General features: G+C 41.9%; 1 protein-coding gene across 1 annotated transcript in view; it reads left to right on the plus strand.

The window, feature by feature from the left end:
• Positions 1-27737, plus strand: part of KAT6B (lysine acetyltransferase 6B) — a 367576-nt gene that overhangs the window by 109133 nt on the left and 230706 nt on the right. Inside the window, exon 3 of the mRNA XM_082268915.1 lies at positions 12844-12952. Within this exon, the coding sequence (XP_082125041.1) occupies positions 12844-12952 (109 nt within the window). The remainder of the gene's footprint in view (positions 1-12843; positions 12953-27737) is intronic.

The raw sequence follows: 27737 nt of genomic DNA on the forward strand, positions 1-27737 counted from the left end.
TTTGATGACTAATATTGATGTATTGTTTCATTACTGCTCTGTTGGCGGGCTGCAGCGGTATGAGTGGTGAGCATGTATTGGTTTTAATTACAATGTAGTCCACTACATGGTGACAAGGTGGAAGGTTTCCTTGTGTTCATTACCTTGTGTCTTTGGTATTTGTCTATTCAATAAACTTATTTTTATTTTTTGATTGAGTTGTTTTTTTTTGGAAAATTTAGTATATATTTACACCCCGGTTACTCAGATATGGCGCTTTGGGGCAACGCTTTTTCTCTGCTGTCCTTTTTCTTTCTATGTGTCTAATGTGTTCCCCTTTCCTGCCTACTTTGACAAGATTGTCACTAGTCAGTGGGGTTCCCCGAAACGCATGGTTGGGATATCTAAGCGTTCGCTAGGATGTATCCATGACATGGTGACAAGGTGGAAGGTTTCCTTGTGTTCATTACCTTGTGTCTTTGGTATTTGTCTATTTAATAAACTTATTTTTTATTTTTTGATTGAGTTGTTTTTTTTTTTTTTTTGGAAAATTTAGTATATATTTACACCCCGGTTACTCAGATATGGCGCTTTGGGGCAACGCTTTTTCTCTGCTGTCCTTTTTCTTTCTATGTGTCTAATGTGTTCCCCTTTCCTGCCTACTTTGACAAGATTGTCACTAGTCAGTGGGGTTCCCCGAAACGCATGGTTGGGATATCTAAGCTTTCGCTAGGAAGTATCCATTTGAGGAGCCCCACTTAAGAAAAAACTGACAGTTCACCGTTGGTTGATTCTAGGTTAAATAAAGTCACGTTGTTACCAGTGGAGGATGCTCCATCTTTTAGGCTCCGTTCACATCTAGGCGTTTTGGGGCGTTTTTCTGCTCTAGGATCAGCTCTCAAAACGCCCAACAAGACAAATCCTATTCATTTCAATGGCCCCTGTTCACATCTGAGCGTTTTGACGCTGTATACAAAACGCCCAACGCTCAAAAAAGTACATGAGCTTCTTTTTGGGCAGATTACAGGTGTTTTCCATTGATCTCTATTCAATCTAAAAACGCCTGCACAAAAATCGCGGTAAAAATCGCGGTAAAATCGTGGTAAAAAACGCCGCAAAAATCGCGGTAAAATCGCGGTAAAAAACGCGCGAAAAACGCTACGCTCAGGTGTGAATGTAGCCTTAAAGACCCTGTAGACAGGAAGACTGAATCTCTGGTACTTTTTTTTTTTTAATTCTTATTTAGGATATAAAATTTACATGTATATCACATACTGATTCCCAAATAAGAAAAGGAATAAAAAAAAGGAAAATACAAAGAAAAGAAAATATACAAAACAATATATTCTTTTAATACTTTATATTCCATTTACTTATTCCCTCCCTCCCCCCTCCCCCCCCCCCAATAACCTCCTCTCCTTTTCCTATAGAACACTTTTTCCTTCTATTTTTCCCTCACTCGGATGATGCCAATGCATTAATTTCTATATACTTATTTGATTTTTTTTAAATCTATCCATTTTTCCCATTTTTCCTTCATGTTTATTGGAGTCTCCTCTTGGGTGTTACTGATGTATTCCTTATTAAAGATATAATTTATCCTATTACACCATTCCTTTAATTTTGGCTTTCTGTTTCTCTCCACATTTTTGGGATTATCCCCTTTGCTGCATTTAGTAAGGTTGGGACCAAAGTTGTTTTATATTTTTTTTAATGACATTTTCGTGTGAAATAGACATACCCATGGGTCATCTGGGATTATCGTATCTGTGATCTCACTGGCAATTTGTCGGACCTTTATCCAAAATTCTCTAATTTTTGGGCAATCCCAGAACATGTGAAACATTGTTCCGGTCTTTCTGGGATACTCCGTGTTTTTGAGTGGATGTGTAACTTAATTTCTCAATAATATTAAGAGTTTTTTCCGATCGAATCGGATGTGGTAATGATTTCACAAAGTGGCATAATTGGAGATATCTCCATTCATCTAGTTTTATATCTCTATTATTTTGCTTTAAATTTTGAAATGTCTTAATACGACCTTTGTGAAGTATATCCTTTAATTGAGTGCTACTGATCCATTTTCCAAATTTCTCCTCATTCCCTGGTGGGAAATATCTTTCCCTTATTTCGGTAATACCGTAATATGGGCCATCAGAGATTCCACCCGAAGATCTTCCTTTCCAACTTGGGTCATATATTTTTGCATTTTTGGTACCAAAATTTCTTTAAATCTCTTATAATATCTTATTGTATATCCGTCTGTCCCGGACTTTTTTCCATTTTGAACAGTTTTTAACACCTCTTTTATCTCGCTTTCGGTGATTGGGGCATCTAAGAGTTCTAATTTATCCTCTGATAATTTAGGTAAATTTGCTTCCTCAATGTATTTTTGCATATTTTTAATTATTTCCTGCCTTGTTTGTTAGGTTTCTTCCTTTCGAACATTATATAAAGCGTTATAGAAGGTATGGAAGGCTTTTGCTATTTCTGTCATTGAGTTATTAGTTTCATTTCTTCTGTTTTTAAATTTTTCTATAAAATTTTTAGATTTTTTTCTTCATTAATAGTCTAGCTAAATATCTTCCTGTTTTTTTCCCAAATGTATATCTATATCTTGCTAATTTATTAAAATATCTAGTTTCTTCGTCTAATAAGTCTCTTAAATTATCTCTTTTCAATATAAGATCTTTTTCACTTTCTTTTGTGAGATCTCTTTTATGTTTTTGTTCTATTTCATATATTTCCGTCTTAGTTTATTGATTTGATTGGTCCTTTCCTTTTTTTTGTTTGAGGCGATGGATATTAATATTCCTCTAATATAGGCTTTATGGTACATAAATACAGATCTGCTAAATTAAACATCTTATTGTAAAACATTTTGTCAGGGCAGCATACATCAGAGCGGGTGAAGGGCTCTAGGACCCAGCATCTCCGCCAGCACCTCACTTGGGCCTTTATAAGGGAGCCAGTCCTTGTCTAAAGTGCTTTTTGATCTTCAGCTGCTACCAATGTTCCCGTGTTTCCTGTGATTCCCGGTTACTGACTCATCTTCTTGCAGATCTGTCTCTGGCTCGCTCCCTGACTTTGACCTCCGGCTTGTTTTAACATATATCCCCTGCCTGCTACCTGTCCTGATTTCGGCTTCCACTTGACCTTATGTCCTCTCCTTCCCACCTGGCACCGAACCTTGGAACCTTCATGTTTATTGGAGTCTCCTCTTGGGTGTTACTGATGTATTCCTTATTAAAGATATAATTTATCCTATTACACCATTCCTTTAATTTTGGCTTTCTGTTTCTCTCCACATTTTTGGGATTATCCCCTTTGCTGCATTTAGTAAGGTTGGGACCAAAGTTGTTTTATATTTTTTTTAATGACATTTTCGTGTGAAATAGACATACCCATGGGTCATCTGGGATTATCGTATCTGTGATCTCACTGGCAATTTGTCGGACCTTTATCCAAAATTCTCTAATTTTTGGGCAATCCCAGAACATGTGAAACATTGTTCCGGTCTTTCCACAATTCCTCCAACATTTATCTGTTTTATCTGGTTGATATTTGTTTATTACTTCTGGTGTGATATACCATGTTAACAGACATTTGTAATTGAATTCTGTTGTGCTAACATCTGTGGCTACAGACCCCACCATCTTTAATACAATATCTGATTCTTGTTTTGACAATTGTGCCCCCATTTCTTTCTCCCATTTTACCATGAATGGAGGGTTCTCCAAACAGTGCCACTCTGTCAACATTCTATATATTTGTGATACTCCGTGTTTTTGAGTGGATGTGTAACTTAATTTCTCAATAATATTAAGAGTTTTTTCCGATCGAATCGGATGTGGTAATGATTTCACAAAGTGGCATAATTGGAGATATCTCCATTCATCTAGTTTTATATCTCTATTATTTTGCTTTAAATTTTGAAATGTCTTAATACGACCTTTGTGAAGTATATCCTTTAATTGAGTGCTACTGATCCATTTTCCAAATTTCTCCTCATTCCCTGGTGGGAAATATTTTGTACCGTTTAGTGATATCATTGGTGAATTATATTCTAATTTCAATTGTTTATTAACCCTATCCCATATTTTGTAAACAACCTTTGTTAATTCATGTGCACCTTGTGTTTCCCTATATTTTGGTGGTATCCATATTGTTTTGTGTAAGGGCTCTTTCACACGAGCGGCCCGATCAGATCCGCCTGTCAGTTTTTTAGGCGGATCTAATCGCATCCTCCATGCAGCTCTATGGGGCAGCGGGTGTCAGCAGAGACACCTCCGCTGACACCCGCTGCCATCCGCATCCGATCCTGTGCTTGAAATCTGGACGGATGGAAACCCTATTTTTCCATCCGTTCAGTAATCGGATCGGATCTGATGAGAGCGTACAAGCGGTCCGCTCTCATCCGATCCCCCATAGAGGGCAGCGGGGGCTGAGACACCTCCCTCTCCGCTCTGCAAGCGGAGACGGAGCTGTCATCCGCTCGGCTCAGCGGGGATCGCGGATCGATCCCCGCTGAGCAACACGGATCCGCCTACGGAGGCGGACCGTATGAAAGAGCCCTAAGTGAGTATTATTTTGTGTGCATTCTATTCCCACCCATCTTTTCCCCATTGCTTCTTTTGTCCAATCAATCATTCGTGTAATAATTACCACCCTATAATACCTTTCTATATCCGGGGTGGCTAATCCCCCTTATGCTTTACCTCTTGTGAGAATCCGATATTGTACCCTGGGTTTTTTCCGCTGCCATATATATTTTGTTAATAAAGTTTTTATTACCCTAAAAAGGATGGAGGAATATTTTATTGGTAAAAGAGAAAATTTATACAGAATCTTGGGTAATATAAACATCTTGACTACGTTTATTCTACCGATCCATGAGATTTGATTATTTGATCTCCTTGTTATATCTGTTTTTATTTAATTTAATAAAGGTATAAAATTAGCTTAATAAAGTTTTCCAATTTGTGGTGTGATATATATCCCTAAGTATTTTAATTTAGTTTTTGCCCAGGTGTAAGGGAAGTAGGTTTTTTAGTGTCTGTTCATCTTGAGTGTTTAAACTGATATTAAGGATTTTAGATTTTGTTGGATTTATTTTGGAATTTGATAATTTTCCATATTCTTTTAGTTCTTTTTGGATATTTGGGAGTGTAATCCTGGGATTCGTAATATAAAATAAGTCATCCGCATATGCTGCTGCTTTATGTTAATTCTGATTCACCTTCACTCCACTTATATCTTTGTTTTGTCTTATTTTTGCTAATAAGGGTTCTAGGGTTAATATGAACAATAGGGGGGACAGGGGACATCCCTGTCTCGTCTCATTCCTCTCAAAGCCCTCTGACAGTCCTCCATTTATCTTAATCTTTGCTGTCGGGTTGTTATATAGGGCCTCTATCCATTGCCTCATTTTTAATCCAATCCCTAATTTTTTTATCTCCTTCATGAAGTCCCAGTCCACCCTATCGTAGGCCTTCTCGGCATCAATCGACAATAGGAGGGAGGGGGACTTCATGATTTTTAGTTTTTTGTAGGAGTAACAGGGTTCGGACAGCATTGTCTTTCCCTTCTCTGCCTGGCACAAATCTGGTTTGATCTGGATGTATCCATAGTTCCAGTAGGCCCTTAAATCTTGTTGACAAAATTTTTGCAAATAGTTTCGTATCAACATTTAACAGGGCAATTGGTCTATAGCTGGAACATAGGGTTAGATCTTTCCCTTATTTCGGTAATACCGTAATATGGGCCATCAGAGATTCCACCCGAAGATCTTCCTTTCCAACTTGGGTCATATATTTTTGCATTTTTGGTACCAAAATTTCTTTAAATCTCTTATAATATCTTATTGTATATCCGTCTGTCCCGGACTTTTTTCCATTTTGAACAGTTTTTAACACCTCTTTTATCTCGCTTTCGGTGATTGGGGCATCTAAGAGTTCTAATTTATCCTCTGATAATTTAGGTAAATTTGCTTCCTCAATGTATTTTTGCATATTTTTAATTATTTCCTGCCTTGTTTGTTAGGTTTCTTCCTTTCGAACATTATATAAAGCGTTATAGAAGGTATGGAAGGCTTTTGCTATTTCTGTCATTGAGTTATTAGTTTCATTTCTTCTGTTTTTAAATTTTTCTATAAAATTTTTAGATTTTTTTCTTCATTAATAGTCTAGCTAAATATCTTCCTGTTTTTTTCCCAAATGTATATCTATATCTTGCTAATTTATTAAAATATCTAGTTTCTTCGTCTAATAAGTCTCTTAAATTATCTCTTTTCAATATAAGATCTTTTTCACTTTCTTTTGTGAGATCTCTTTTATGTTTTTGTTCTATTTCATATATTTCCATCTTAGTTTATTGATTTGATTGGTCCTTTCCTTTTTTTTGTTTGAGGCGATGGATATTAATATTCCTCTAATATAGGCTTTATGGTACATAAATACAGATCTGCTAAATTAAACATCTTATTGTAAAACATTTTGTCAGGGCAGCATACATCAGAGCGGGTGAAGGGCTCTAGGACCCAGCATCTCCGCCAGCACCTCACTTGGGCCTTTATAAGGGAGCCAGTCCTTGTCTAAAGTGCTTTTTGATCTTCAGCTGCTACCAATGTTCCCGTGTTTCCTGTGATTCCCGGTTACTGACTCATCTTCTTGCAGATCTGTCTCTGGCTCGCTCCCTGACTTTGACCTCCGGCTTGTTTTAACATATATCCCCTGCCTGCTACCTGTCCTGATTTCGGCTTCCACTTGACCTTATGTCCTCTCCTTCCCACCTGGCACCGAACCTTGGTTTGAATCGGCTACCCTCTGTCTCAGCAACCCTAGTTACCTGCTACACCTCACAGGTGCCACCTGCCTGCAGTAGCCCCGCAGCACAACAGTGGTGTTCCAGAAGCCCTTTTCGGCAAGAAACTCTGCAGGCGACCTGTGCTACTTAGGGCCTGACGACTCCTGTCTCAACTCCAGGGGAGTCTAGAACTTAGCTGCAAGGGAAGCCCTCTCTCCATTAACCACCAGCACTTGATAACTGATACATTTCATACATCTTGCTCAGTTATACACCCATATAACCAACTCAAGAGTCAACTAACCTCAGGAGGCAAACGCCAACCTTTCCAGGGACAGGTATAGTAGTCAGGGTAGATATAAACTGGGTCACCTCCTGCCAGTAGCTACTAATCTGAGGACATTCCCAAAAGATATGAGTGAATCCTGCAGGATCACTAACAGCAAAAAGAGGAATTAGGGTAAATACGATGTAATCGTTGTGGTGTAAAATAAATTCTGTTTACTATTTTAACCACTTGCCTACTAGGCCTATTTTTGACATTTGGTGTTTATAAGCTAAAATCAGTTGTTTTTGCTAGAAAACTACTTAGAACCCCCAAACATTATATATATATTTTTTATCAGAGACCATAGAGAATAAAATGGAGATTATTGTAATATTTTTTATCACACCGTATTTGCGCAGCGGTCTTCCAAACGCAATTGTTTTGGAAAAAAATCACATTTTTTAATAAAAAAAATAAGAATCCAGTAAAGTTAGCCCAATTTTTTTCCATAATGTGAAAGATAATGTTACGCCGAGTAAATAGATACCCAACATGTGTGGTTTGAACACCGTTTACATATGTGGGCGGGGTTTCCGTGTGCGCTCGCTTCTGCGCGCGAGCTAACAGGGACAGGGCCCTTTAATTTTTTTTTTTTACTATTTATTTTATTTATTATTTTTTATTTTTACACCGTTTAAAAAAAAAAAAAATTGATCATTTTTATTTCTAATACAAGGAATGTAAACATTCCTTGTAATAGAAATAGGCACGACAGGACCTCTTTTTTGTGAGATCTGGGGTCAAAAAGTCCTCAGATCTCACAAGTACACTAATAAACATAGAAAGGAAAAAAAAATGAGCAAAAAAAAAAGGGACCTTTTTAAGCCGGTTGCTCGGCAACAACGTTTGCCGTCGCTCCGGTCCTCCAAGACAATAGAGTCGAGTGAGGGCAAGCTGCCGGCGGGTCCGGTAAGCGGGGAAAAGGACCGGGACGCGGCGGGAGGGGGGGGGCACCCCTTCCGCCATCCCGGAGGGTGATCTCGCGGCGAATCCGGCGCTGGGACCACCCTTATCGGAAAGCCGATCGCCTGCAGTTTAAAAAAATACCAGGGTTATGGCAGCTATCTGCTGCCATAACACTGGTATTTAGCTTTAAACTGCAGGACGTATATATACTATTGCCGGATGGGAGGTAGTTAAATTGGATCAACCGTCTTTAGTCGAAATCAGTGATTTGAAATGTGCTGTCCCAGAGATCTTCCCAGTTTTCGCTGTCCACGTCCTGCTTCTCGGATTACCATGCAGAAAGCAGGGCATCTAGTCCCTTATGAACAGAGGGCAGTAATGTAATGACTTGTGGATCACAGATAATGTTTTTTTGAGAGTGTCATGCCTAAGGAGAACCTCCAAATCATCCTACTCCAATCCAAATGAAGAGGACACGAATTGTGATGCATAGGCGTGTTAAAGTTGCAGGAATCGGAAAAAGAAAGCATTAGGCAATGTAAATTTTATCTTTCAACCTGTCAAATGTAAATAGTGCACTCCCATCCCAAATATCTGAAAGGTATCTCACCCCTTTAGCAGCCCAAAGACTGGGGTCCGGTAGGGATTGAAATTCTGGTAACATAGGATTGAAATAAAGCGTGTTCATGGGGACCTTTTACACCTCACTGTATTAGGTTTAGTAATGAAAACATGACAGGCCTTTATAACTGCCCTCATAGCAGCAGTAATGGTGGGAGGAGGCATTCACTGCAGTACTTTACCTGACAATTGTGCAGGCATGGAACACTACCCAAATTAAATTTGTAATTTTTTTCCCCCACAAATGGAGCTTTCTTTTGGTGGAATTTGATCACTACTGGGTTTTTTATTCTTTTCTCTATAAACAAAAAGACCGACTATTTTCATTATATATTTTGAAAAAAATAAATAAATAAAACCTGTCCCATAAAATCAAATTTCTTCATAAATTTAGGCCAATATGTATTCTGCTACATATTTTTGGTTAAAAATAAATAAAAATCCCAATAAGCGTATATTGACCCGTGACCCTAAGGGTCCATGTACACGGGACGCTGGAAATGGCCGTTTAGGAGCAGTTGGGTGTTTTTTTCAGAAGCCCCTGAACCCATCTACATTTTATCTTATCTGTCCATGTACACCAGGTCGTTTACAGTCATTTGCGGGCAGTTGCGTTCAGGGACTGTTTTTAGAACGCAATTATTTGCGTTCGAACGTGTGTTTCCCGGCGTTTCAAAGGCACAAACGCGTCTGAACGCGATGACCCACGTTTAGCGTTCGCGTTTTTCCATTTTAAAGGGGAATAATTTTTTTGACCTCTAGGAACGCTTCTAAACGCAAACGCCGCTAAACGCCTGCTAAACGCGGGTACAAACGCGACCGAACGGACGTTTCAAATGTCCTAAAAATTCCAGCATTCAAAGGGACTTTTAACAACGTCCCGTGTACATTGAGCCTTATACAGTGATCAGTGCTAAAAATATGCACTGTCACATTACTAATGACACTGGCTGAGAAGGGGTTAACTGTGTGCCTAACCAATGTTTGTGTTTACTATTGGCACTTTTCCACTGCAAGTACCGGCTCGGCTCTACTCGGCCCTGCTTGGCCCGGTTTGCTTTTCCACTGCTGGTACCGCATGGTACGGTGTTGGAACGGTTCGGTACGATACGGTAAGGTTTGCTTTTCCACTAAAGTAAGTACTAAAGTTAAGTGGGTGGGATAACGGGGTGGGTGGGATTCTCTGACCAATCAGTGGCTAGTAGTGACTGCATGCAAAGGATTGTGGGATATGGTACCGGGTATGGTACCTCTTGGAACCACAATCGAGGTGGTACTATTTTTGAGAGCCGTCCCGTTCGGTTCCATGCAGTGGAAAAGCGCCGCGGTACCAGCAGTGGAAAAGCACAAAAGCGAGCCGAACCGTTGGGTTCCATGCAGTGGAAAAGCGCCATTAGTGTGCTACTTTTACGAAGGGAAGTAATGGATGATTTTATTCCCTGCTTTACAGGGACAGAAAATCCATAACTTTCCCCCTGTCAGAATGGAACTCTGCCTTTTTCACATAGGCAGAGCTCCATTCTGTATTTCTGCCCAACAATCAGCTGGTGGCAGCGGGCATCTATTGGCTGGCACCCGTTGATCTGCTTCTGCTGTGTCAAATCACAGCACAGCCGCTGCCTCTACCCGGTTTGCGTACTAGGTATCGCCCTGCCGCAGTATATGTACGGTGGGCGGTCCTCAAGTAGTTAAAGCCGGCCATATATGGATTGAAATTTGGCCAGTTCAGCAGGGACCGTCCAATTTTCAATCCATGAATGAGCAGGGAGGTTGTACAGAAGTGGATCTGCCAACTTTTGTTAGTTTTTCCCTGCTTGATCAGTGCCACTGACCATAGCCTGCAACGCAGATCAGTGTATTCTGATGGTAGGGGAGTCTACCTGCTATCAGAATACAATGACACAGCTGGGAGGATTTCCCCATCTAAATAGAGTGAGAACATGATGCTGGAAAACTGTATTCTGTGCACGTTTCCCAAACCGCAATCAAAACACCTTGCAGCTACAATCTGCAGCAGGTGTCGGTGTTAAGTTGATTACAACCCAAAAGCAGAATGCAAACGCAGTGTGTTTGCTGGCACTGGATCTTTGATATAGTAGTACCATATGATCCAGTTGCTTTGCATTTGTGAGTAGTGCATGCACTACTTTTGGTGCGGTCTTGCACGATTTTAGCACATTCAAATCGGCTACATTCATATGTGAATCGTATAGGAACACACAGCACATTCCTGTGCGACTCATGGTCTAAACCTGATGCTAAATGAAAAAAAACTGACTCCCCTGTAGGCTGCCTAAGCCAGATACATAGATCTTTGAAAGCACCTCTGCCACTGGTAAATGGTTTTTCCCTACTCTGTAATTGCCACTTTTGTCAGATAACTTGGTCTGTTAAAGGAAGCTTAAAAATAAATTTTCTGCTGACAGGATCAACAGGTAACAAACTGTATTACAGGAGGATTTAGAAAAGACTGCTGTGTTAATGCTATTTGGACTGCTTTATGGAATTTTTTTTTGCCATAGTTTAAATATTGTTACGGAGTAAGGATAACCGATAACATGGTGTAGAGATTACCATTAAAATAAGGATTTTTTTATACTATTAAGACCTTTTATCGGGCCTTTGTTTTAGACAGTGGATCTGCCTAACCAACTTTACTGTAAAAAAAACCTTTTTTTTAAACTGATGTTCCTCTGCCCTCTTCTATGGTACTTGGGATAAAAATCTATCCATGCACTGGTCCAAATCATTTGGTGGAGGGGGAATCATGCTGTGGGGTGGTCGTTCAGAGGTTGGGCTTGGCCCGTAGTTCCAGTAAAGGCAACTCTTAAGGCGTCAGCATATCAAGACATTTTGGAGAATTTCATGCTCCTAACTTTGTGGGAACAGTTTGGGGATGGCCCCTTCCGGTTCCAACATGACTGCGCACCAGTGCACAAAACAAGGTCCATAAAGACATGGATGAGTGAGTTCGGGGTGGAAGAACTTGACTGGCCTGCAAGCAGTCCTGACCTTCAACCCGGTAGAACACCTTTGGGATGAATTAGCGCAGAGAATGTCAACCAGGCGTTTTCTTCCAACATTCATGCCTGACCTCACAAATGCACTTCTGGAAGAATGGTCAAACCTTCCCATAGACACACTCCTAAATGTTGTAGACCATCTTCTCAGAAGAGTTGAAGCTGTTATAGCTGCAAAGAGTGAGCCAACTCAATATTGAACCCTACGGACTAAGACTGGGATGCCATTAAAGCGGAACTCCACTCAAAAGGGGAAGTTGTGTTTTAAGGCCTCCTCCTTGACTCCTGTTTGTGAAATAGGGAAGGGAGGGGGGAGCAGGTACTCGATTTTTGACAGGTACCTGCTCCCACTTCTGCTCCATTTGCCTTAGGCGATCGGAAGTGGAAGTTCTCCTCCCTCCCGAAGTCTACTGGAACACATGACGGGGACCAGTCACAGAGCGCAGCGGGTACCCGGCTGTGAAACCTCAAGCTGTCAGTCATGTGCCCAGACTAAAGATGCCAGTGCTGTCGAGGGAGGACACAGGGAGAATACGGCTGGGGTGAGGACACCACTGGATCCTGGGACAGGTGAGTGGCTGTTTATTAAAAGTCGAAAGCTACAGTTTTTGTAGCTGCTGACTATTAATTTTCCCTTAAGAGACTGGAGCTCCGCTTTAATGTTCATGTGCATGTAAAGACAGGTGTCCCAATACTTCTGACAATAGTGTATTTGAACATGTTAAATTAACTAACCTCTAAACCACCTTTTTCCAAACTTAACAAACCAGATATTTAGTTATCGGTCTCCGAAGTCTCTACTCCTTTTTATTGTATCGTGCACGAAACCAAACCCTATATTTTAGATGTGGCCATATAAGTGATTGAAATAGAAATCATATACTATTTGAAGTGTACATTTAATAATCTGCATTTTAGATTTTAGCATTTAATATCATAACTGATTTTGTCAAACTATGTTTTTTAAAAAGTGTATAAGTATATACTGACAGCTGTCCACTATGGTTATTAAAATATATAGTTTCTGCACATCAATAAATTGTATACAATAATTAACCGTATTAGGAACGGGTCAGGGCCAGGGTTAACAAGCTTTGAGCTGGTGTTGATGAAATGCTGCCTGTATACAGGTCCATTCTGTTTGCTGTTGAGATCCTATTGAAACTACTTTGTTTTTTCATACAGCCCAGAGCAGATCCCATACCCATCTGTAGTTTCTGTCTTGGAACAAAGGAATCCAACCGAGAGAAGAAGCCTGAAGAGTTGATCTCCTGTGCGGACTGTGGCAGCAGTGGTAAGTTGGCTTTTAGAACTTTTGCCTTCAAAATAATTTCTGGTGTTCTAATTTTTTATTACATAATTCTATAATTATATTAAATATATATATATATATATATATATATATATATATTTCCAAATCTGCCACTCGGCTTACAAAAAACACAGAGCAGATGCATACAGGTTTATCTCAAGAGTAGAATATCATTAAAAAGTTATTTTATTTTAGGAATTCAGTTTAAAAAGTGAAACTCGTATATTGTATAGATTGATTACACTTAGTTATCTATATATCAGTATTGTATGCACTCAATATTTGGTCGGAGCTCCTTTTGCATAAATGAATGCATTAATGCGGCGTTACATGGAGGCGATCAGCCTGTAGCACTGCTGAGATGTTATGGAAGCCCAGGTTGCTTTAATAGCTGCCTTCAGCTTGTCTGCATTGTTGGCTCTGATGTGTCTTATCTTCCTCTTGACCATACCCCACAGATTCTCTGTGGGGTTTAGGTCAGTTGAGTTTGCTGGCCAATCAAGCACAGTGATGCCATGATCAATAAACCAGGTATTGGCACTTTTAACAGCGTGGGCAGGTGCCAAGTCCTGCTGGAAAATAGAATGCACATCTCCTTAAAGCTGGTCAGCACAGGGAAACATGAAGTGCTCTAGAATTTCCTGGTAGAGCGCTTTGCTGATTTTGGACTTGATAAAACACAGTGGACCAACACCAGATGACATGGCTCCCCAAATCACTGACTGTGCAAACCTCACACTGGACCTTATGCAACTTGGATTCTGTGCCTCCATTCTTCCTCCAGACTCTGGGACCTTCATTTTCAAATTAAATGCAAACTTTTACTTTCATCCGAAAAGAGGACTTTGGACCACTGAGCAACAGGCAGTCCTTTTTGACGTAGTTTCTTTTTCAGGAGTGGCTTGACACAAGGAATCAAACAGTTGTAGCCCATGTCCTGGATATGTGTGTGTGGTGGCTCTTGAAGCACTGACACCAGCCATAGGTGTACTTTTATGAACGGGTGAATTTTTTTCTCTGTTGGCTTCTCTGCAGTTCTCCGGGGAAAATGATCACCTCTGGCACCCTTCACTTCAGTTCTCCCAGGGTGATCAAAGGAGAACGGTTTTCTCGGAGATTTGTGTAGAAGTCAATGGAGCGCCTGTAATCTCGAGAGACAAAGCGAGATTACAGTAGTATGAATATCCCTGGCGCTCTTTAACAAGCAGCGATAAATTATCACTGCTGAGTACACGATCCCCACTAAGGTTAATAAATAATAGTCCCCTTACATATATATATATATATATATATATATATATATATATATATATATATATATATATACACATTAAATATATATCTACATGTATGTGTGTGTGTATGTATATGTATGTGTATATATATATATATATATGGCAGGGGGACATGATTACTGTGTTGGGGGGTCTGAACGAGGAAGAAGGAAGTCCATAATCTTCCTTTTTCCCCCCTCAGTTCTCCCCCGATTCTGTCTTCACTCCCCGCTTCACAAGCTCCAGGCTGGTGAACCCGGGAGTGTGAATTCTGGCACAGATCGCCAGTGAAGTGCGGGGATCGCAGCTTCATAGCCTGGCTGTTTCTGTGTCTGTCAATGACAGATTCCCGTGTGAAGAGATGATCAGCGAAGAACGTGTTCTCCACTGATCATTTCTGTTTCATAAACTGAGAATGATCGGAAATGAGCTGTGATCAGCAGGATCACTGCTCATCTCCATTTCATAAAAGGACACCATAGTCCACTCCTTGTGAATCTCTCCCAAATTCTTGAATGACCTTTGCTTCACAATCCTCTCAAGGCTGCAGTTATCCCTGTTGCTTGTGCACCTTTTTCTACCACACTTTTTCATTACTCCCACGCATGAGCGTGTGATCGGCCGTTCCTGGCACTGTAAGCCGGACCTTTACAGTGCATGCGCTGATGTCATCGGCTGCATGTACCCTGAATATCTCTTAAAGTAAACTGTGCAAGTTTAGAAGATATTCACAGTACCTGCAGGTAAGCCTTACTATAGGCTTGTCTGTAGGTACAAGTTGTGTAACAGAGTTTACAACCACTTTAATAAGCTGATTATAGAGAGTGAGACCATGAGTCTACAATAGTGAACTTTTTCACAATATTAAAATTTAGAATTTTGGGTTTTCACTAGCTGTAAGCCATAATCCTCAATATTAACAAGAAATGCTTGAAATACATCACTCTATGTAATGAATCTATAGAATAAGTGTTTTCCTTTTTTAATTAAATTACTGAAATTACCTTTTTAGAGATCTTCTGTGTATGTATGTATATACAGTATATCACAAAAGTGAGTACACCCCTCACATGTTTGTAAATATTTTATTCTAGCTTTTCATGTGACAACACTGAAGAAATTACACTTTGCTACAATGTAAAGTAGTGAGTGTACAGCTTATATTACGGTGTAAATTTGCTGTGCCCTCAAAATAATGCAACACACAGCCATTAATGTCTAAACCGCTGGGAACAAGGAGTACACCCCTAACTGAAAATGTCCAAATTGGGGCCAAAGTGTCAATATTTTGTGTGGCCGCCATTATTTTCCAGCACTGCCTTAACCGTCTTGGGCCTAGAGTTCACCAGAGCGTCGCAGGTTGCCACTGGAGTCCTCTTCCACTCCTTCATGACGACTTCATGGAGCTGGTGGATGTTAGAGACCTTGGGCTCCTCTACCTTCCATATGAGGATGCCCCACAGATACTCAATAGGGTTTAGGTCTGGAGACATGCTTGGCCAGTCCACCACTTTTAGTGCCGGTTCACATTGGTGCGATGCGGGAACCCGGCGACTTCACTGTGGGTTCCCGCATCGCACCCGACACGCAGGCAGTTCACACTGCCATATGCGAACTGCTGGGAGTGTCAATACAAAGTTCACAACACCCCCAGATCAATTCGCTAATCATAAGGAAAACTGTCAGCTCAGACAGGAGTCAGATCACATAGGTGTGAACACCCATGCAATCCAATTCTGTTGCGGACCAAAAAAAGATCCTGTGCGACTTTGGTCCGAATGCGATGCAAATTCAGCCATGCAATCTGTATGGCTGAATTCACATTGCACAGGCATCGCGTGTGATTTGCACAGCTGTGCCATGCAAATCACATGCAATGTCTGACATCGCATATGTGTGAACCGTCGCTTACCCTCAGCTTCTTTAGCACAGCAGTGGTCGTCTTGGAGGTGTTTAGGGTCGTTATGTTATAATACTGCCCTGCAGCCTAGTCTCCGAAGGTGAGGGGGATCTTGCTCCTGCTTCAATATGTCACATTACATGTTGGTATTCATGGTTCCCCTAATGAACTGTAGTTCCCCAGTGTTGGCAGCTCTCATGCAGCCCCAGACATGACACTCCCACCACCATGCTTAACTGTAGGCAAGACACACTTGTCTTTGTACTCCTCACCTGGTTGCCGCCACTTACACTTGACACCATCTGAACCAAATACATTTATCTTGGTCTCATCAGACCACAGGACATGGTTCCAGTAATCCATGTCCTTAGTCTGCTTGTCTTCAGCAAACTGTTAGTGGACTTTCTTGGGCATCATCTTCAGAAGAGTCTTCCTTCTGGGACGACAGCCACGCAGACCTATTTGGAACCTTTCCTGTTAAACCGCTTTATGGTCTTGACCACAGTGCCACAGCTTATTTTCAGAGTCTTGGCAATCTTCTTATAGCCTAGGCCAGTGATGGCGAACTTTGGCACCCCAGATGTTTTGGAACTACATTTCCCATGATGCTCATGCACTCTGCAGTGTAGTTGAGCATCATGGGAAATGTAGTTCCAAACCATCTGAGGTGCCAAGGTTCACCATCACCAGCTAGGCCATCTTTATGTAGAGCAACATTTCTTTTTTTTTTCAGATCCTCAAGAGTTTTTTGCCATGAGGTGCCATGTTGAACTTCCAGTGATCAGTATGAGAGAGTGAGAGCGATAACACCAAATTTAACACACCTGCTCCCCATTCACACCTGAGACCTTGTAACACTAACGAGTCACATGACACTGGGGAGGGAAAATGGCTAATTGGGCCCAATTTGGACATTTTCACTTAGGGGTGTACTCACTTTTGTTGCCAGTGGTTTAGACATTAATGGCTGTGTGTTGAGTTATTTTGAGGGGACAGCAAATTTACACTTTTATACAAGCTGTACACTCACTACTTTACATTGTAACAAAGTGTAATTTCTTCAGTGTTGTCACATGAAAGATATAATAAAATACTGTGTGTATGTGTATATTATTTTGGAGTAGTTTCATTCCCTGTGTCCAGCTTAGTTTTTTATATTTTTGTTTTTTGGGTTCTACTCTTTTAATGCCCATGCTATGCTAGCAGTCCTGTCTCTGGAGGCAGTTAACCAGAGAATTACTAGAAGATCAACAACCTGCTTCGGCAGTGTCACAATTCACTGGCCGGACCAGCGATGCTTTGCTTAGTTTTCACTTTAATTGGACTGAGGATGAGTAGACAAGCCCTGCAGTTTAGAAACAATCCTCCTGAAAGCAGATATTCTAAAAGTAAAGAGAAAAGCGTTTTTTTTAAAAAGGCTCAAAACCAGGACAATTACTTTTAATAACTTTTAATTTAAATATGGTTTAGTTTTGACAATAATAGTTTTATATGGGAGCATTAGTATATATTTCCGAAGTGTGAGCATTTATGTATACTGCTTTGTATAATTGTTCACCCTCCTTGAATTTTGCACATTCTTATTTTGATTCATGCAATGTATTTTATTGTTTGAAAACGCAGATATTTGTTGTTAAATAATTATTCTCCACCTGTGCCAGCTTGATACGGTAAGTTTAGCAGCTTTGCACATCTGGTTCCTACCATATTTGCCCATTCTTCATACCAAAAATTGCTCTTCTAGTCTGGTAGGGAACATTGGTGAGCAACAGCTCTCATTCCTTACCACTGATTTTTTTCTAATTGAGGATGGACTTTTTTCTGACATCTAAGCTAGGTTAGGTTTTAAACAACCCCTCTGTAGCTTTGGATAGGTTTAAGCTTATGGTCCATCTTGAAAGTTAAAATGGCTGTAAACCTCAGAAATAAAATATGAACAAAGCACATCATTCTATATTGTGTACTTGTCTCTCTCCACTTACTTCTCTCTGCTGCCTTGTTCCTATTTTATCAGCACGATTCACTTCTGACTGTTTTCCTGAGCAATAGAAGAAAATAGGTGGTGGGGGTAGAGCTCCAGTACACAGCCTGTGGCTGAGATTCACAGCTGTGCTTGTTGTCAGCATAGAATGAAGAGGGGGGTGCGTCCCTCCCCTACAATGTGGGCTCAGAGTTTTTCTCCCTGAGCTGCGCAGTGTGTGAATACAGATGTCCCCTGCTTTCTGCTGCCGAGAGATGCTGACAAATTTTGTATTCATCTTTGTGTTGTTGAAGGCTGAACAGGACAAATGGCTGCAGATTATCAGGTACAACTTTTGTATGAGGATTTGTTTCTTCTCGGTGTATCATCTAAGGATAATCACTTCACTGGGTTGTATGTAAAGGTTTAGAACTATTTTAACTTTTGTCCCAGTCTCAGATCTATTGCTGACTAAAACAGGTTTTGTTCCTGAAATTTCCCTGTGTTTGGTTCCATCCATTTTGCCCCGAATTCTGATCAGTAATGTTGGCTTTTTGCCACATATTTTGCGCTCGGCCAAAAAAGTTCAGTTTTTTTTTTTTTTTCCAGACTGGACAAACTTTTTCCATGTCTTTGTTGGGTCTCCCATGTGCCTTTTGGCATACTCCCAATAGAATTGTATTTGTTCTACCAGCCATCGCTCTTCCATAAGGCTTTGTGGGTTGTAGTTGACTTATTAAAGTGATTGTAAAGGCTGAAACCTTCTGTGTTCAGTCGCCCCCAAAATACCCAAGCTCGAACTCCATCCTGCACTGTGCCAGAGAGCAGCGGCTCTCTTCTCTCTCTCTCTCTCCTTACTGGACATGGGAGGCAGCAGAGGGACCTATTGGCTCCTGCTGCGCTCATTCTCTAAGCCTGTGCGGAGAGAACAGTGCCGGACACACAGAGCTCTGCTTGGGATCAAGCCTGCACGAGTGTCTCCATAACAAGTGGCTATGGAGACATCACTAGCTTTTTTTCTCTCATTCCCACTGTGAATTTACGGAGCTGTTAGAGTTGGTGTCTTTGTTGCTTATGTGGCAGCTGCTCCTTTTTACCCATTTACTGAGTTCTGGTGGCTTTTCTCTTCCTAGGCATAGGTGTGGATAAGTTTGTTAATCTTTCCACCATATTTCCAACAAATGCCCCATCCATTACAGCCTCCCCAGCTCATTACATACCATCGCTCAGTATTTTAAAAAAGGTGCTCCTTTTCCACTCAGTTTCCTTAGACTGGCCTGTCTGCTAAAACTCTCAGGTAACCAAACCCTGTGTCACATACCTTGTTATAGAGCCTGATGTGAAGAGAGAGCTCCAGCTCAGAGACCACGAGACAGTGGCCACGAGAGCATGGTGAGGTATGAGTGCCTGTAGTGAGTCCAGTGGGTAAGGTAAGCGCGCACAGGTAAGTCGCTGATGCTTCACCAGAGATAAGACTGAAGCAGCAGACGGATGCAGCAGACCCAGAGGTGACAGGGAGAAGACTGGCAGGTGCTTGGCTGGCTGGCGACAGGCTGCTGATGTAGAGCGGTCAGACAGGAACCAGGCAAAAGGCATACTGGACAGACAGTGCTGTGGCAGACAAAATGAACAGGATGCAGGATCAGGCACACTGGGTCGGCAAGATCAGGCATAGATAGCAGGCAGAAGAGTAGTCAGCAAAAGTGAAGCGAATCAGGCCTGGCAGGAGACGAGCAGATTCCAGGAACAAGCTGAGGGCAGGTAACACAAACTTGAGAAGGACAAGGAACCAAGGGCACACCAGTCCAAACAATGCTCGGACCACCCTGGTTGGCTCGACTGGTATTCAAAGTTAGATAAATGTCCAAATCAGCTGACATATTTCGAGGGGGGATCCCCTCTTCCTCAGAGCTATAAGGATGGTCCAGGGTGGTCCAAGCATTGATTGGACTCTGTTATGCCTATTGCTTTCTTTGTGCGTATGTACATCCTTTTTATACAATGAATGGTCGCAAAGGTAATGCATTAGGCTGGTGCGCCCTCTGTTTCTTGTCTCTTTCAGTTTCTTCTGGGTTTCCCCGGCCTGGTATAAGTGGCAGCAAAGCCAATGAGAAAGTCAGATCAGTTGAAGATCCTGGATTTGATCCTGCCACCATCCGATCCTTTCCGCCGAAAAAACAGACAGATGGCGGTCCTATTCCCCATCCGTCTGGTGGATAGCATCAGGTGTAAACGAACAGGCAATCCGTTTCCATAAGACTGCCCCATAGAGGAGAGCGGGACTGTGTCTTTGATTTCTGTAGTATTGATAACAACCATTTAATGAGTGAGACATTTGATCTATGATGTTTCACTTGCTTCCTGATTGATTTAACCTGTGCTGAATTAATTAGGCTAAAGACGTGCTAAACATCAGTTCATTAAGTTAAATTATGAAATCCCAAGCTAGGTGCATGTTTATGGATTCTGTAGAGATTGTGTTGGTAGAAGTAAGCTGTTCTAGCATTTCAGGAGTTAAGTCATAGGATAGAAAATCAAACCTTTATTATTCCTTGTGCTCACAGTGGAGAGAGAACTCCACACGACTTTCATGGATCAGCTTCCTTCAGCATTAGCAGCTGATCCTCGCTCTGCCTCATTAAGATCAAATTATCCTTAATTAGCTCCTCCGATGTCCCACGTAATATGCTGTGTTTAGAAGCAGCTTCAGAATAAGTCACTGTTCTGCCGTCTAATCGTGTGGGAGCAGTGCACTAATCTCTTCTGTCTGACTGCTCACTTCACAGGGGGTGCCTAACAGGCCTGACCCAAGATAGAACGGGTAAATCCAGTATCTGTATTTTGCTGAATTAAGATTCTGCAATTCCCTGGGCTGGTATTGAGTAAGAATGTTATACCTTCCTCGCAGTGCAATCCTCTTCATGTAGTTTTATTCCCTAAGGCTATAGCTAGCATTATGCAAACATTTGCTGTTGCTCATCTGAGGCCCCTTATTTTACACTAGCCACTTTTTCTAGGAGTCTTGTAGGAAATGAAGTTGTGTGTTAAACTAGATAATATTTATTTGCTCTGCCATATAGCCTGATAGATTAAAATATACAGTAGATTATCCTGCAGTGATGTAGTTCAATTTAAGCCTCATACACACTAGCAGCACCTAAACTTAAAGCGAAGTTCCACCCTAAAATTATACTTACCTCCATCTTCTTGCTCCGGGTCACCTGAAAAACAAATGGATAATCGCAATTATTTATTTATTTTTTTTTACTTGCCTCGTTTAGAAGAAAATATACTTACCTTACTTCCTCTTCCTCCCCTCGGCGGCCACGGCAATTCGTCACTTCCTGGCTTGCAATGATTCCTGGGAGCTGAACGTCATCGCTCCCAGGAATCAATGCGCCTGCACCGACCCCGACGTCAGTTCTGGTGCAGGCGCCATCATACCTTGCTAAACAGCTTCTGGGCATGCCCAGAAGCTGTGCAGGGATGACGCTGCGGAACCGGAAGTGACGGCGGGGCCGGTGCAGTGCATCGTGGGACCGAAGAGGACGCAGAAGAGGATCGCGCTGGCTTCAAGCTGCCCACACCTGAGATGGCAGCGCTGAACAATACATTTTCAAGGTAAGTATTTCTTCTAAAAGGTAAGTGCAACCCGGGACAGATCAGAGGCTAACCATTGTGGAATGCACTAGCCCTGACTGTCCCGGGGGTATTTTTATTAAAAAAAAATTTCCCAGGGTTGAACTCCGCTTTAAGTTAAGCAGTCTTCTAAACTTAGGTTTAGGAGCTTTTGGCGTTTTTTTTGCCAAAGCTCCTAAACTCAACTCCATAAAAGCATATGTGTCCATATACACATAGGCTTTTAGCAGAGTTCAGGGTATCTTCAACCTCTCTCTCCTGAATGTGAATAGAAACGTTTTGACGATTGGGCACAAAACGCTGCAAAATTGCGGGCGGTTTTGCCATATTTTGCATTTTCCCACAGTCAAAGTAGGCTATAACACACCAGTAGCATTAGCTGTAAAATGAGTTTTGCAGTGTTTTTGCAGTAGCGCTTTTTTTTTTTTTTTTTTTTTTTTTAAGCATAACTACACTACCCCAAAAGCTTATGACTCAAAAAATGTTCATGAGTGCCGAATAGCTATGTTTTTCAGTGTTTTTTAAAGTTAGAATGTTTTTACAGCTAAAAAACTCCTCTTCAAACCCACTAGTTCTGGGGTTTTTCTCCAGTCAGAAAACTCCTCTGCCAAAAAACGCTGCTACAAGCCTATGTGTGCATGAACACAGAGAGTAACATGCTGGGGAGTTTACTAGCTGCAGAAAAAAAAAACCCACCTGAACCCAAAAACAGCAGCTGTAAAAACATCCAGTGTGCATTAGGCCTTTAAATCAGTCACTTCAGACTATATAGGTACACAAGCCAAAGCTGAATGTTTATCAGGAAACACATTTACCCTTCTTTTCCAATTATCATGGCAAGTATCTTACTACTTCTCCCCAAAGCTCTAAAACATTTACCATGCTTTAGGAGAGAGTTCTGATTTGATTTGTAGTTGACAAAACAGATGTGGCACCACTAACTTTGGCCACCCACACAAAGCAGTTCTTCAGGACCAGTCGTCCTTTTCTCTTAGACTGTTGTCTCAGCTCTATTAAGTGGGCCAGCTGCAAAACTATGAAATATTATAATGGACGTATAAAGTGTATGCCCTCTCTTCAACCAATTTGAATATGCAACATACGGGCTAGAGAAATTCCAAGATGGAGATAACCAAAGTTCATCAAAAACTTTGAGCCATCATTGGCTGGCTCCTGAGTTGCAGTGTAGTCCAGCTCTGTAATAGAATAGTGCCATGACATGCCATGTCCACCATAATTTCCTGATATTTCACACTGTATGTCCTTTCTTGCTGGTGGAACTGCAGCAGCTGCTCCCATACTTGGTAACAACAAGCCAGGCCTGGACAAATCTCAGGCACAAGTAGGAGCCAGACCAGCTTTGAAAAAAAAAAAAAAACTAGGAGTCAGGCTACCCCTCCCTTTGACCTGAAACCCCCTATTAGTGGCCCTAGTCTACACTGCATGCAACAGGTCAGTTTATTAAATGGAAGCTAAAATTGAATTGAACACTGTACTGAGAGAAATAGTGAGGCTGTAAATGCTGACTTTTTTCTTGAAATTCTAGTTGCCTGTCATTGACATTAATATTTTGAGAATTTAACCTGAAACGAGTATGACGATATGTCAGAGTAAAGTTAGGGCATGTAATCTGCATTTCTAAATCATACAGGGCACAGGATCTCTAGTCTTTAAACACTGGTTATATGCAGCTACTTTCAGGTAATTGGACACTGAAAAAAAAAAAGTCACAGGAACTTTCTCTATAGAACACCTCCCACTCTCAGCAACAATCATTCTTTTGGCTAGTGTACCTAGGTGAAAGACGAAAGAAGCCTACCCCTTTTTACATGGAGGTTTTGTCTCTCAAGATTCTTCTATCAAGATTCCTGGCTGCACCATTACCACTGCTGCTCCTTGACTCATTGGCTTAAGCCTTGGGGGGGACTTTACCTGGACTCCCCCTAAGGAGGATTCAGGGCAAACTTGTAATCTCACTTTGGGCATTGGATTGTACATGGGCTCGCACTTTAGCATGCGGTGCATCCTTTCTAGGGTTATGCCCATCGTGGAGGGCGAAGCCAGTATGGGGCTGTTCACTAATATCTTGGCCAGAGTAAGAAACCAACGGCCATGGTGAGTTAGAGTTTGCGCCTTTCTCTGTCCCAGGCTGTTCAGATGCCTTTGCTCCAGCGAAGTGCAGGCTGAGACACTTTTAAAAGAATGGGAGCATCAGCCATTTAAACTTGTCCTTTGTTGCAAGTCTTTGCTGTGCCACTACTGCACCTGCATGTCTTCAATTTCAGTGGCTTCAAGTGGCATGTACATGCCTTTTTTTATTTTGGAGCGATCTCTTGGTCAACATTAGGTCTCCAAACTACTGTAGTATAGCACAGTGATTCTTGGATACTTTCCTGGATTCCACAGCCTATAACACCTATCACAGAGATCTCCGCTGTTCCTTCTCTGCATCTGCAAAGGGTTTTGAGTACCCCTTGAGGGACATTTTGCACCGCATTTGGCAGATAATACTTGAAGAGGGAAGAGGTCAGGTGGCCTCGCTAACTCAGACTCCGCTTAGTGTTGAATTGTAAGTCGTCTTAACTTTCGACACACTTTCCCTGGCAAGTTGTACACTTGCAGAGCACTTGAAACACAAGTTCTAGCTGACGCTAGCTAATTTGTAGCAAATTTGCAAGTCTCTAGCAAGAGCAGAGTTTCAGTGATGAGTCTACAAGAGCTCTGCAAGTCAGTGACCCCTGTGGTGGGGTCTATATTGCACAACATAACTGAACCAGAACTTGCAGAATGTTTACAAAGAAAGTTAATCTAGAGTCATGCAATGCGAACTTGCTGCAATTGTGCAGCAAACATGTGAAGTCTAGCAATAGCTTAGCAAGTCATTTTTAAACTTGCAGCTCAATTGTTTGCTATATGTGTGGTAGTCTTTCTCCAAAGGCCACAGTACCCCCCAGTTCTGGCAGCTGATTCCCTGCCTTCTCTTGGCACCCTGCTTTCCCTTTGGCTACCATCCCATCCTCCTACCTCTCTAAAGAGCAATCTCTGGCACCATGCTGGATTTTAGTAGCATCTTGGTCCTTTTGGAAACCATAGATTGCTGGGTTTGCAGATCAGCCCCTTCAGTCTCATCCCTCTTGTTAGTATCTGATTTTGGTCTTGTAGATGTGGAAGATATCTCTCCCCCCCCCCCCTCCACCTCCAATTTTGAGCTATTGAGATACCTTCAAAGCTTTGGAATACCATTCCTACCTTTTTTGATGCAGCATGCTTATGTTTAGGCTGATTCTGCTCACCCTTAGGTCTCCAACATGGGTTGAGACAATGGACTTTACTGGATTTGGTGTGCTATCATACATCCCTGCTATTTTGATGTCAAGTGTTAGGAGCCGGACTGTCACCTGACCAGTTCTAGGGCTTGCATTGTATGTGGACTGGCCTGGAGTGGTGTTTGGTGCTTTTAGACCATTGCTAACCCTTTTGATTCATCATGCTTCTGTTTAGCCTTAGTCTACCCACCCTAAGTTGTCCAGTATGGGTTCCCAAACCTATTAAGACCTTCCCAGTCGGTTTGCTTTTAGAGCCTGTCTTGACAGTCCCTGTGGTTGACCCAGCCATTTTTTGTCTTGTCAAGACACTAACGGTCCCTGTGGAGGATAATGCTGTGTTTAAAGACCCAGCTGATAGTGGTTAGCAGCCCTCTTGCGGGCACCACCATGTTACCTGCAGATAGTTCCACGGGCATCTGCCAGACCTTAGCAGTCTTTACTAAGTAGATGGCCTAAGACCCTAGCTCCATCCTAATGGATTCCTCCATTAACCACACCCTGGAGCTTTTACCTGTGACTGTGTGCTCCTGTGTTGAACGGTTTGGCAGATAATCTTCACCAGATTTTCAGCATGAGCTTCTGCTGCATCCATATGCAGAAGGTCATTTGGTACAAATAGTGGTCAAAAACATCATGAAGATTACAGGAGGTAAGAGTACTCTCCTCCCCCAGAAAAAGGCTTGCACTCCACATAGACCGTCTACTCTTGATGCTAGGAAAGGCTCTATCATCCCTCTCAGGTTTGCAGCTGCAGGTCTAAGTCTAGGAAACACTTTTGTCAGAAGACGTGAACCTCCAAGTCTGGCTCCAAGCTCTCTTCCAAGTGGAGTTCTGGATTCCCTCTTTGGGTATGGAACTTGTGCATCAGTGAAAGCTCATCTCTTCATTAACATCCCAGTAATTCAGTCGACTGTTTAAAGCTGGCGCTCTTAACTGCAAGGTTACCCATCTCGAATCCAGTCAGGCAATGCCAAAGTTGTGAAGTACATCAACCATCAAGGTGGAACCAGCTTTCGTGCCACTCAGAGAGATGTGAACTTCGTTATCACTAGCGAGGAACTGCACCTTTCTGTCATCCACACCCCAGGAGTGGAAAATTGGACAGTGGATTTTCTCTGCCATTAGCAACTGGATCGAAGGGAATGGGCTCTCTACCTGGAGGTGTTATAAAACCTTTTCTGCAGGTGGGTAACACTGGATCTTCTGGCATCCAATTTAAACAACAAACTCGACAGGTTTGTCACGAGGTCCAGGGACTCAAGGGCCTTTGCAGTGCATGTTCCTGTGAATCGTTTTACCTGGTCTATGCCTTTTTACTTCCTCCTTGGTCTTGCTCCGCAATATGGAGATGGCAGGCATTCTGGTGATTTCCCATTGCAACGAACTGGCCCAGGTGTATGTAGTACTCAGACGTACACTTGGCAGACTCTGTGGGTCTTTCGGATTGTCCAAAACTTTTTGTCCCAGGACCTGGTTCACCATCTTGTTCCCTGTCGCTGGTTTTAATGGCATGGCTGTTGAAACCTAGGTCCCTATCGGGGACTGGGGCCTATCAGGATCAGTCATCCGTGCCCACTTGAAGGATAGTATGTCAACTTCTCACACCTTTGCTTAATGCGAGACCAGGAAATTTCATCACAGGTAGTTCTCTGGGTGATGCATCCTGTCGTTCCTGTAATCTGGTCTAGAGCAGTGTTTCTCAACTCCGGGCCTCAGGGCACACTAACAGGCCAGGTTTGCAAGAAAACTGAAATACATCACAGGTGATATCATTTGCTGCTCAGTGATTGCAGTATTCTAGTCTGCATCTCCCCAAGGTATTACTTAAAATCTGGCCTGTTAGTGTGCCCTGAGGACTGAAGTTGAGAAACACTGGTCTAGAGCTTTCCCTCTCCGAATACTGCAGAGGGAGGGGCTGAGATCAAGGATTTTACTAGGGCTTATTTTCGGGCTAGGGCTTATATTGCAGCCATCCCTGAAAATCATGCTAGGTCTTCTTTTCGGGGTAGAGCTTATTTTCAGGGAAACAGGGTGGTAGGTAAGTGTGTGTTTTTTTTTTTTTTTTTTTAAGCCAGAACTTTTCTTTTAATAGTATATTTTTATCATTTAACAAAATGGAAAGTAAATGAACAGAAGAGTATTCCAAATCAAATCAATATTTGGTGAGACCACCCTTTGCCTTCAAAACGTCATCAGTTCTTCTAGGTACACTTGCACAGAGTTTTTGAGGGAACTCGGCAGGTAGGTTGTTCCAAATATTTTGGACGACAAACCACAGATTTTCTATGGATGTAGACTGCCTCAAATCCTTCTGTCTCCTCATGTACCGTAATTCCAGACAGACTAAATGATTAGATCAGGGCTCTGTGGGGGTCAATCCATCACTTCCAGGATGACTTTGTCCTGCGGCACAATAAATTTGGGGCCAGTCGCACTCCTCCCTAATGGTATGGCGTGATGGATAAGTATCTGCCTGTACTTCTCAGCATTGAGGAAACTATTTATCCTGACCCAATCTCCAACTCAGTTTGCAGAAAGCAGCCCCAAACTTGCAAGGAACCTCCACCATGCTTCACTGTTGCCATACACTCATTATTGTATCACTCCACAGCCCTTCAGTGAATGAACTGCCTCCTGTTACAGCCAAATATTTCAAATTTTGACACAG

Source organism: Pelophylax lessonae (assembly GCF_965119305.1).
Source record: "Pelophylax lessonae genome assembly, chromosome: 9".
In the NCBI taxonomy this organism is placed as follows: domain Eukaryota; kingdom Metazoa; phylum Chordata; class Amphibia; order Anura; family Ranidae; genus Pelophylax; species Pelophylax lessonae.